The sequence below is a fragment of the Cornus florida genome, unplaced genomic scaffold, assembly GCF_030987335.1.
Source record: "Cornus florida cultivar Cherokee Brave unplaced genomic scaffold, ASM3098733v1 CherokeeBrave_3.0.0_Hap2_Chr11, whole genome shotgun sequence".
Lineage (NCBI taxonomy): Eukaryota > Viridiplantae > Streptophyta > Magnoliopsida > Cornales > Cornaceae > Cornus > Cornus florida.
The window spans coordinates 108,488,745-108,501,639 of NW_026775581.1; the positions used below are offsets into that span (position 1 = coordinate 108,488,745).

Sequence of the window (12,895 nt, forward strand, 5' to 3'; positions counted from 1 at the left end):
TGCAAACAATGGGATGTTCAATGGATTGTTGAATTCATTTCCTTTAGGCCATGTTTGGTGTGAGTGAATGGAATTAAATGAAGCTGGAATGAAATGCTTTTGTTTTCATTTTCTTGTTTTTGTGTGTCATATTAAAAGTGGAATGGCCATTTCGAGACATTCTTAGGGAATGCCCATTCCTCTTCTTGAAATGTGAAATGACCATTTCATTCTCACCAAATTAATAAAGTAATTTAAAGACAAAAAATATCATTTGCCTTGTGTTCACACAAACCTGTGCGTCCCTTCTCTCACCATCTCTCCCTTCACGCATACACACTATATAATATATATAATATGTATCTATATGCAGTTTGTTTCCCCTTTCCGATTTACACACACAAGGGTGAGACAAAAACAGTGTAATTGAACTTCTATGAGCTTATGCAACTTTCTTAGTCATTGTCTAGCAATAATAATTTATTTATTTATTAATTTTATTATTTTTTGGTCTCTAATGTTATAATAATTATGGTCTTCATCTGTTGGAGAAAAATGAAATGTCATGTGTATGTTGTTTTAGGAATCCAATTCCATCACTGGAGAAATTTAGCAATCTCCCTGTCCTTTTGGAACGGGTTTATGGCATTGGGTCATTACTTTTTTAGGTGTAGGAAATAGACAATTTCATAGGAAAATTTCTAAAATAACATACACATGACATGAATGATCCAGTGATGAAGTGGATTGAAACGGCGGCAACTATGAATAATCTAGACCAGTTTGTTGAAGAAGATGATTGGAAAATTATCTCTTTCTTTTTTATTTTTGCAGTCGTTCGAGAGCCCTTTGTTTCTATTTTCTCTTCTATTTTCTCTTTCTCGTCAATTTTCTTTCTCTATTATCTCTTTCCCTTTTATTTTTGCAGATTAATTTTTTTAGTTAATTTTTTTTACTAATAATAAAATGTAATTTAAAGAAACAATATAAATTCATTCCATTCCAACTTTCTTACCAAACACAGGAAATGAACATTTCATTTTTACACATTCCTTGTTTGCAACCAAAGGTAAAATAAGAATCATCATTCTCATTCCATTATCTTCTCATTCCATTCCACCACACCAAACATGCCCTTAGATTTGAAGCACGGTCCCTTGTCTTGATTTGTTCTTGTTGACTTGTCTTGATGTGTTCTTGTTGATTTTGGGTTACTCTTATTTCAAGGCCCTAGTGGTGTTTCTGTCAAGAATACAATTCCACAATTCCAGCTTTGATCATTGGAATATACTTTCAATGCAACCTGATTGTTGAAAAGATGTGCGATTATCTCATTTATCAGGGTCTCTAGTTGTGCATCAATCTTACCTTTTTTCCCTTTATTATTGATGGAGTAGTGTATTTACATCATTTGAAGTAAGTAGTGTATTTATATAATTTGAAGTAATGGAGAACCAAGTGTGAATTGATACTTTTTTTTTTTTTTTTTTTTTTTTTTTTTTTGAAAGTTAAATTTCAATATAAAAGAAAAGGAACTGTACAGCCCAAGGGTTAGCATATAGCTAACCAAGAGCCCAAGGGCAAACAAACCCGAGAAACAAGAGCCCAAATGAAACCCAAACAAGAGGCCCAACCAAACTCAAACCCCATCATCCCCAATATTAACATGCAAGTGTGAATTGTTACTTGGAAAGTAAAAGATAAGGTCTCTTTATGAACTATTGTCATTGTACTTTGCCTTGGGATGAGTGTTTCAAGTATAGCCGGACACTGTTAGCCAACGATAGGGCTAATTTTTCCCTATTTAAATCTCAATCGAGTCAATTACGGCCTTTTAATTTAGATTGCAAAAAAATTAGGGCCTTCTAATTTTAGATCCAAATTGAGCAGAACTCAAGCTATGTTCGGTTGGGTGAATTTGTACTTTTAAGGTTGGGTGGATTTGTACTTTTAAATTTGAATCGGTAAAATTTAGTTAAATTTTTTAAATTAATTTTTGTTCAATTCCAATTCAAAATATTACTCAAATAAGCTCATGCAACCAAACATACCTCAAGATTTTGGTAATAACTTATGTTCTTAAATTAATGTGTGCGGGCGCGTATATATATATATATATAAAGTAGTGTTCAATTATTCTTTGAAAATAAAAAATCATATGCTCACTTTTAATTGTAGCCTTAGGATCTAATCATATAGCAATTAATTAATTAATTTTTATTTTCTTCATTTTAAAAAACTTACATTTTCTTTCTATACCATTAAATACCGTTAAAGAAAAATGACAAAATTAGACAATTTATTAAAGGAAACAAAAATAAAATAATTTGGCTACTAATTTGTCGGGTTTCTCTGTCCAATAAAAAAACACTTCCCCATCACTACCGATTGTTTGTTCAACAAAGTTTATTCAACAAATTTGCAAGCAACAACAGAAACCAAATAAAATGGCCATTAAATAAAGATTGCTTGAGAAGTTTTGATTATAATCAAAACTCAAATTTCAAGATTGATCTATTTTTTATACTCAGCTTAATAAAATATTTTGAATTTCTTCAGTAACTAATTTAGAATTAGGAGACTACTATTGGCTTCATAAATTTTTTAGAAAGATCCTGCAAAACAACTTTTAATATACTATTATATATCCATCTAAATGTTCTCAGTATTTTTTTATTTTTTATTTTTTTGGTAAATTAAATATTCAAAGTGTTGATCGGTAAAAGCATGCCAAAATATGTATAATATCATTGCAAATCCTAAGTTTTTTCATAATTTATCAATAATTAAGTGTGGAAAAAAACTAAAAATGATGACTTTTAATTTTTGATTAATTTTACTTCGTCTCAATAGCTACTTGCGAATTTGGCAAAAAGTAGCCAAATTATTTTATTATTGTTTTCTTTAATAAATTGTCTAATTCTGTAATTTTTCATATGAAAAAAATAAAAGTCAATTAACTAATTGCCATATCCTAAGGCTACAATTAAAAATGAGTATATAATTTATTTCTCCCAGGGAGTAATTGAACACTACTCTATATATATACTCGGTAATATTTATGTACATAGTTATATAAACACAAGATTAGATGTTTTTGTTTACAATTGATATAAAGGCAACTTTGTAATTTATTATTCAAAGTTGTATGACGTGAGCAATTTTCGTCGTGGATTATCGTTGACTGTTAAAAAAAGGAGGTTGCGTTATAAGGTTTGTTTTTAGAGGAAGTCATATTAGTTTTAAAATTATAGGGGGGGTTTGTGTAATTATGACAAATTCAAGGCAATTCTGTGTAAATTACTCTTAGTTTTATTACTGCAACTTTATAAGGGTAAATGTTAGACTAAGAAAGGAGTGAATTGGAAATTAAATTTCTTCAAGTTCACAGCAATATCAACCAAACCATATAAGGCATTGAACACAAGATATACAAAGATCCCCTGTCAATAGGGGAAAAGTTTAGTTTTTAGCATTAGCCAATAATAAGCTCTACTAGCTGTATGCAAGTAGTTACACATTTATCTGTCTCACACTCTACACACACCATTTATGATACCCTTCGATTCCAAAGTACAGGTTAATCAGGTCCGCGCACAAAACCAAGGAATATAAAAAACAATTAGGTAATAAACGAACACAAAATACAGAAGGATAATAAAAAATAAATAATTGAAGCTGAAAAGAAAACTAAATAATAATTAATTAATTAAATCCTCCAAGAATAAAATTCATTAAATGATAATTATCTCTGATACAAATAATTCTCTAGAATACAACTCGGAAATCCATAACATGTGGATCCCTAATAAATCTAAACTAAAAATAAATAACATGAATAAAGGTCTAAAACTAAATACTGAAAAATGAAGTTGAATCCTACATAAATAATCGGAAGAGTGATGAAGACTGGTCTCTACTTTGCACGAACAATCTCTAAGCCTAATACTGACGAATATCTGAAAAATAATTACGGATCAGACCAATGAACAAGTCATTTATACTATATCCCAAACAGAGACCCGATACATGAATACATCATAGTCAATTCATACATTAGCTACATAGTCCGTATATATAAGTACATACACACTAAAGGACTCTCACTGGACTATAGGCAGACTTAACCGGATAGTAGGCAACATGCAAAACGCACACAAAGTGGGCATGAGTACCATCATCTACCAGGGCACACAACAATCCACTATATCCAGCTATGCATCCCCAAGGCAATATACATTCTCTAACCACTGATTTTGAGTTCTCAAGCTCATTTTGTGGCACATATCTATATATATAAATCCATATCATATCCTAAAAATAAAATAAACTATCTGCCATAGTCTTCAATGACATGTCATCCACATATGAATCCGTGACTTGACACGAAGTATGAGTCTAGACTTATTAACCAACTCATCCATAATATGCCCCCGTATCTTGACAATGGAACATAAATTCAAAACCATATCCTGACAATGGTGCATAAATTCGAAACCATATCCTGACAATGGTTCCGAATTCAATAAATGATGCAAGCATGTATGTACATCAAATAATTCAGAAATAGACATGATAATAATCATACAAATATCTATTGCATTTAATTAAGCAATATGCAACAATTCTAAGTAATATATAATTAACATACAAAACAATAATTAACTTACATCTCAATTAAATTGCATAAACCTCCATGTCATTGCATATTATTGTATATTATGCATTATGGGAATTATTTAGGTCCATTTAAATCATCCAATACGAGCTAAATAGCTTTGGAAACCCCCGAAAACCAAATAAACACCCCAAATACCCCATCTACCAAATTTCCAAAGTGGGAGCTGGCTCCTTCAAAAAAGAGCTGGCTCTCACTCCTGAGGTTGGGCTCAAATTGGGCTGGGTTGAGATTGGACTCGAATCAGGCTGAGTTGGGTCAACCCAAATTACACCCCTAATTAAAATGACTATTTAACCGTGTTCTCAACAAACTTGTAGAGAGGTCGTTAGCAATATGTTCGTGTTCTCAACAAACTCTCAAGAGGCTTCTACTAAGGGTCTGCTAAGCTAAAATCATAGTAGAATTCGGGGGTAATTTAACTTAAAATCACATTACCAAATTCACTTTAATCAAAGAATAATTTAAATTTCAGCGTTAGGAATCTAATCGACTGAAAACATCTTAGTGATATAATGATCGATATGGTTAGATTATAAAAATAAAATTTCTGTCGGAATTTATTGTGGGCATGAGGTTTGTTCCAATTTAAAGTTATATCTGATTTTTACAGGATAAAAATTCAGTAAAATTTAATTATAAGAAAATGAATGGAGGTTTTTCTTAATTATGTGAGTATATTGTACAAAAGTGTGATATTTGCAATGCATGTATATATTCGTGTTTCCTTTGCCTCTGTTTTCAATTTTGAGACAAGATACATAAAGATATCATGGTTATTAAAATATGTCATTTGCAAAACACATGGGCCACAAATCTTTTGAGAGCAACAAGGGGTGCAAACAGTTTACGAACTGGACATATTGGAATGGAGATAGTATATATATATATATATATATATATATGTTCTCCTTTGTTCTGCACCTCTCCTTCTCTATATCCATATTCTGGGAAGGATTACTTAAAGATGGAATATAAGACAAGGTCCCATTACTTAATGCCAGTGTGCCACGTGGCGCTATCAAGTATAAAGTAACGTAGCGTCATCGATCTGATCTTCCGTTTGAAATTACAAAATCGAGGATGCAACGTACAGTTAGCTGTTGGATGACACGTTTGCTGGACACGCGTCGAAAATTTGGACACGTGTTGATCCAAAGCTGGTCACTAAAGCTCTATATATATGCATCTTGCAACACAGCTCTTTTCATCAAAGCTTACCTTGTGTACTGTAAGAGTTTCCTCAACCATTCTATTGTTAGTCACCGATCAATTTCCTTCAAAGTAAGATCAATCCACTGAAAATGTCGTCTAAAGATCAGAGCACCAAAGCCGCCGAAGTGAAGGGTCAAACTCAGGTAAAACTATATCTATATATATGTATGTATGTGTATAGTATATGTATATGTGTGTGTGTGCATGACATGTTGTATAATTCTTTCATGTGCATACATGGTGATTCTTTGATTCTATGTGCATGCACATCTTGCATAGTACATGCACCATTGTGACAAGGTTTTTTGATATATTAGTGGTTGTGACGTGTTATCACGGACATCCATTCAATGTTCCCTCTAAAAATAATGTGTGGTGTATAAGCCATACATTAATATCTTTTTTGATTTAATGTAACGGACTCTGTCTCTGTCAATGTCTGATTTGCAAGTTTAATGATGATTTTGTTAATATATGTAATATACACAGGAGAAGGCCGGGCAGATGATGGACGCCACGAAGCAGAAGGCCCAAGAAGCCATAAACAAGGTCCAAGATACGGCCAAATTTGCAAAAGACAGAACCCTAGAGAGAAAGGACCAGACTGGAAGCTGCCTCTCTGAACAGACGGAGGCTGGCAAAGGGAAGACCTCGGAGATGAGCCAGGCTGCGAAGGAGAAGGCCTGCGGAGCGGCCCAGGCAACGAAGGAGAAGGGGGCGGAGATAGCGGGGACGGCCCGCGGGACGGCCCAATCCGGGAAGGATGAGACTGGAGGGATCCTGCAGAAGACACGGGAGCAAGTGACGAGCGTGGCCCAGGCAACGAAGGAGAAGGCGGCGGGGATGTCGGAGACGGTCTGCAAGACGGCCCAATCCGGGAAGGATGAGACTGGGGGGTTCCTGCAGAAGACAGGGGAGCAAGTGATGAGCGTGGCCCAAAATACTGCTGATACTGTGAAGCGCACCTTGGGCATGGCTGGTACTGAGGGTGACAAAAAGGCCGACACCACCACCAGCAAGGAGTAGTAATTAATAAGTCACATGCCAAGACTGTTGTTGTTGTTGTTCTTGGATGTTGTGTTAATGTTTCATTTTTTTAAGGCAAAAAAAAAAAGTGAGCCTCATATATAGTTGAGGAATGCTTTGTTTAATTCCATTGTTGTAATGGAGGGGAGTGGGGCAAGATTGTAATTTGAACTTGTTATGGAATCCTTGCAATCAGATGTTTCCCTTCCTTTCCTTTGTGGTGTAATACAGTAATCTTCTTTAATCAATGTCTACCCCTGTTGTGTCATTGTGTGTGTGTGTGTGTGTGTGTGTGTTTTTGGTGAAGGCGCTTGAACGTACACTACTATAGATAGATATGGCTTGTGGATTGTAAGGTGAAGATGCTTGCTGTCAAGAATGGTGGTTAGGATATTATTTCATGAATCTAATGCCATTATACATTAAGAATGGTGGGTGCACAGATAAGAAAATGAGGGGACCCACTTTTGTAGAAACTTTTTAACCGACCTGACTCTTGTACCCACATGTTTTGATCAATAGGACCCAGTTGGCAACCAACCAGCTGTTAGGGAGCTGGGTCTACCAACAGGGTAACAAATATCTCATCGACAAATTATTAACAAGAAAAATGTGTAGAAGAGAGAGGTCAAAAAGGAGGGTAGAGAGACGCCTTCAATTAGTACTCTCAGTTACAGACACAGTGTCATGTTTTGAAACTGTGACAAGTTTCCAAAACATGACACTCTTTCTGGAACACGGGAGTAAAATTGTAAAATCCTAGATTTGTGATTGAGAGAGGACAATCAAAACTTCTTGTTCTGGGTTTGGTTTATATATATATATATATAGGAAAGATTCCTAAAATATGAACATTGTTAGGCAAGGGAAAACTGCTTCAATAAGCTCAAAAACAGCAGCACGGAAAAGTTACAGCTACTTAGCTCTAAATGGTCTCTTCTCAGTAGCAGCATCAAAATGTGTCTTGCTTACAGGCAATATAACCAAAAAATTGGTGTAAAAAAAAGCAGGTGAGGTACGAAATATAGAATATTTATGCTTCCTCGTAAGCTCCTGATGCTCGTAGATATATTGTTGCCTTTATTTTCGACTTGAGCTTTAGCAAAAGGGGCTTTGGATGGTGTTCTTGGGCGATTTTTGCAATGGAAAAAAACTCCAAATCGCGCATCTTCAGTCGATATTCTTTCCCGAGTAGTTTACAACAACTCACTGTAAACATTCGATGCAGAATCCAGTTCTTAGATGTGCAACCAACCAGTCTTTAGTGGTCCATCAAATGTCCATGCCATCGCTTCCCTCAGTATCACCATCTTCGGTGAATGTATTTGGTTCGTCGTCTTCTTCATCAGACTCCATAGCATCTTCAGATTCCTGTGTGTCACTTTCATCCTTGTCCTCATAAATAACCGGCGTTATTGTGTCATTCTCGTCTAAGGAGGAGTCGTATAAGAAAATGAAACATGCTCAAAAGGCAACTAGCCCAGTACTCTCTAAGTAACTGTATTGAATGCCTGGAGGGTCTTGACGAGATAGATGATGACATATATTTGAAGGCAATTGAAAAGTTCAAGGAATTGCACTATAGAGAATTGTTCATTAAGATAGTATTTCCAGGAAGTTTGCTTGGTTGAAGAGCTTGGACTGACTTGAAGTTTGCTTGGTTGAAGAGCTTGGACTGACTTGGGTGGTTACTGAATGCAGGGTTTAGTTTTTGGTTGCATGTGACTTGAAACACATATTTAGTTTTATGTGTTATTGAACAATTTCCTTATGCCTTATTTTGTTTTGTTTTTTTGTTTTTTTTTTTTTTTTTTTTTTTGTTTTCCTATGCATGTGACTTTATGTTATATTCGTGCGGGGACAATTTATTATGTTTTATGTTATGAAAACTTTGTTTTGGTGTACCTTTTATTATGTTTAATTTATAATGTTTCATGTAACTCTTTTATTATATTTAAATTTAAGAAGAATGTACATGGAGTCCCATGAAGGGAAAACAAAATACAACCATACAAACAAAAGTCCTTATCTTAAGGATAATATAATTCAAAATGACACAACAATGTCTTCAACACCAGCTTGCACAATAACACTAACCAAAACTTCAAAACTTGGACTCCAAAATCCTCTTTCTGCATAACTCCAAAAGGACACTTCAATGACTTCACAGAGATCTTTGGACGCCAGCTTGCTCCCAAGCACCAAACAGAACCTCCATTTTGGAGTTATGCAGAAAGAGGATGTAATTAAACTTGATTTATGTATATGTGTAACTGTTTTTAAGTTAAGAATAGTAACTAAAATGAATTTACCTCCAACACTTATTTACATTAATAGTTAATATTATAAATTAAAGAAATAAAAAAATGAGGTACAATATATTTTTATTTATTTTCTTAGTTCAGAAAACTATTTTCAAAAACTCATACAACCAAGTAGTTTTATGAGTTTTTGTTTTTTGGAAACTGTTTTGTAAATTCTCTTAACCAAGCAGGTTTGAAATCTGAAAAAATTGAAAACTGTTCTCTGAAAACTATTCTTGAGAACTGTTCTCAAGAATAGTTCTCTGAAATCCAATCCAAGCAAGGCCTTAGCAATCTCCCTGTCCTTTTGGAACGAGTTTATGGCATTGGGTCATTACTTTTTTAGGTGTGTAGGAAACAGACAATTTCATAGGAAAATTTCTAAAACAACATACACATGACATGAATGATCCAGTGATGAAGTGGACTAAAACAGCGCCGACTATGAATAATCTGGACCAGTTTGCTGTAAGTCGTCGGAGAAGATGATTGGAAAATTATCTCTTTCTCTTTTATTTTTGCAGTCATCCGAGAACCGTCTGTTTCTTTTTTCTCGTCTATTTTCTCTCTCTATTATCTCTTTCCCTTTTATTTTTGCACATTAATTTTTTAGTTAATTTTTTTTACTAATAATAAAATGTAATTTAAAGAAACAATATAAATTCATTCAATTTCAACTTTCTTAACAAACACAGGAATGAGAATGAGCATTCCATTTTTACACATTCCATGTTTGCAACCAAAGGGTAGAATAAGAATCATCATTCCCATTCCATTATCTTCTCATTCCATTTCCACCTCCATTCTCATTCAATTCATATTCAATTCACCACACCAAACATGCCCTTTGGGTCTTATGTTAGTCATTCCTTTCAATTTGTTTTAGATTTGAAGCACGTCGCCACATCAGTCCCTTGTCTTGATGTGTTCTTGTTGACTTTGGGTTACCCTTATTTCAAGGCCCCGGTGGTGTTTATGTCAAGAAGACAATTCCAGCTTTGATCATTGGAATATACTTTCAATGCAACATGATTGTTGAATAGATGTGCGATTATCTCATTTATCAGGGTCAATCTTACCTCTTTTCCCTTTATTATTGATGGAATTTTTTTTCTACTGTGAGCTTGCATCTACCTACCCGAAGTTGCAATTGTTGCAATGTAGTAATGTAGTTACATCATTTGAAGTAAGTAGTGTATTTACATAATTTGAAGTAATGGAGAACCAAATGTGAATTGATACTTTTTTTTTTTTTTTTTTTGAAAGTTAAATTTCAATGTAAAAGAAAAGGAATTGTACAGCCTAAGGGTTAGCACAGAGCTAACCACAGATACAAGAGCCCAATGGCAAACAAACCCGAGAAACAAGAGCCTAAGATGAAGCCCAAACAAGAGACCCAACCAAACCCAAACCCCAAGCCTAATATTAAAATGCAAGTGTGAATTGTTACTTGGAAAGTAACTGCCAAATCAACATGCAAAATGCACACATGCAAAGTGGGCATGAGTACCATCATCTACCAGGGTATATAACAATCCACTATATCCAGCTATGCATCCTCAAGGCAATATACGTTCCCTAATGATCTTGAGATCTCAAGCTCATTTCGTGACACATATTTATATATATAAATCCATATCCTATCCTAAAAATAAAATAAACTATCAGCCATAGTCTTCAATGACATGTCATTCACATATGAATCCGTGACCTGACACGAAGTATGAGTTTAGACTTATTAACCAGCTCATCCATAATATGCCCCCGTATCCTGACAATGGTGCATAAATTCGAAACTATATCCTGACAATGGTTCCCAATCCAATAAATGATGCAATCATGTATGTACATCAAATAATTCAGAAATAGATATGATAATAATCATACAAATATCTATTGCATTTAATTAAGCAATATACAACAATTCTAAGTGACATGTAAGTAACTTACAAAATAAGTAATTAACTTACATCTCAATTAGATTGCATAAACCTCCATGTCATTACATATTATTGTATATTATGCATTCTGGGAATTATTTAGGTTCATTTAAAACATCCAATACGAGCTAAATAGCTTTGCAAACCCCCGAAAACCAAATAAACATCCCAAATACCCCATCTACCAAATTTCCAGAGTGGGAGCCGGCTCCTTTTTTTGAGAGAGCCGGCTCCCTCAAAAAGGAGCTAGCTCTTGCTCGTGAGGTTGGGCTCAGATTGGGCTGGGTTGAGGTTGGACTCGGATTGGGCTGAGTTGGGCTCCCTCTAAAAGGAGCTAGCTCTCGCTCGTGAGGTTGGGCACAGATTGGGCTGGGTTGAGGTTGGGCTCGGATTGGGCTGAGTTGGGCCAACCCAAATTACACCCCTAATTAAAATGACTATTTCACAACAAACTTGTAGAAAGGTTGTCAGCATTGTGTTCGTGTTCTCAACAAACTCTTAAGAGGCTTCTACTAAGGGCCCGTTTGGTATGCGTTTTGTTTTTTATGTTTTGTTTTTGGTTAAAACAGAAACAATGTTTTTGTTGTAGGGTGTTTTGGAACAAATTCGAAAGTACGTTTGGGAACTATACTTTGCTGTAGATATGTCAAAAACAAAAACATGTTTGAACACACAAATATATATATATATATATATATATATATATATATATATATAAATTTTTGCAAGGTAATGCTAGAACGAGGTTTGGGATAGTAGACCCCTCTCTCTCTCTCTCAAAAATCACTCTGCAACTCTCTCTTTTTCTCTGGGTTTGGGATAGCAGACCCCTGTAGCCAAACACCGCACAACCACTCTTCTTCTTCTTCAACGAAAGCTGCAACTACCGGCCAGAAACAAAAGACGGCAGCCACTGAAACACCTGCGCCGATGTATGAAGCAAAAAGACGACCGGTGATGAAGCTAGGGACACAACACAGGGCGACGATAGCAAGGAAACTCCGGCGATAGCAAAGAATGAGGTCGCGGCACGAAGAAACAGATAAACAATTTCACGATCTGACAGACAACTCATCGATGATGAAGACGCCAACACACAAAGAAATCTTAGGCTACTGTACTGTCCCTCCGGTTACGATCCTCCAAATTGGGTGGCAAGAAAAAAAATACAACCCCCTAATCAAAATATCGACCCAGTTGCAGAGAGAGAGAGAGAGTGGGCAAGTTCAGGTCTGAGAACGAGAATAGAGATGGAGGCATTATTTATAGGTAATAATAGGTTTTGATTCTTGCAGACAGATAGATAAACTGAAATAAATGGGTTTTAAACTTCTAATTCTTGTAGATTTGGGCAAGTTCAGAGTAGAGAACGAGAATAGAGATGGAGGCGATTGGAAATCGCCCTTGAATCGCAGAGAGAGTATCGGGAGAGGAGAGAGAAAATTTATGCAAAAATGACCTAAAATGTTTATATAGCTAAAACAAATTGGGCCGGCTGTTTCATCTGCTACAGTGCTTTTTATTGGGTTACAGTATTAAAACAACAAAAAACACCATTTTGGTGTTTCACTTTTGGGCCACTATTTGAAACAATGTTTTGTACTGTTTAAAACAAAACAAGTGTTACCAAACATGTTTTTGGGCCTGAAATGAAGCCCTGCAACAAAAACACCAAAGTAAAACACCAAACAAACAGGCCCTAAGGGTCTACTAAGCTAAAATCATGGTAGAATTTGGGAGTAATTTAACTTAAA

The 12,895-nt window shown here is 35.0% G+C and overlaps 1 protein-coding gene across 1 annotated transcript; it reads left to right on the forward strand.

Moving 5' to 3' along the window:
- The first annotated feature begins 5,852 nt into the window (after positions 1–5,852).
- LOC132284226 (late embryogenesis abundant protein Dc3-like) lies at positions 5,853–7,166 on the forward strand. The gene is made up of 2 exons (XM_059786308.1): positions 5,853–6,015; positions 6,362–7,166. Exons 1-2 carry the CDS (start codon positions 5,962–5,964, stop codon positions 6,896–6,898), a joined length of 591 nt encoding a protein of 196 aa, XP_059642291.1. The 5' UTR covers positions 5,853–5,961; the 3' UTR covers positions 6,899–7,166.
- Positions 7,167–12,895: the final 5,729 nt, after the last annotated feature.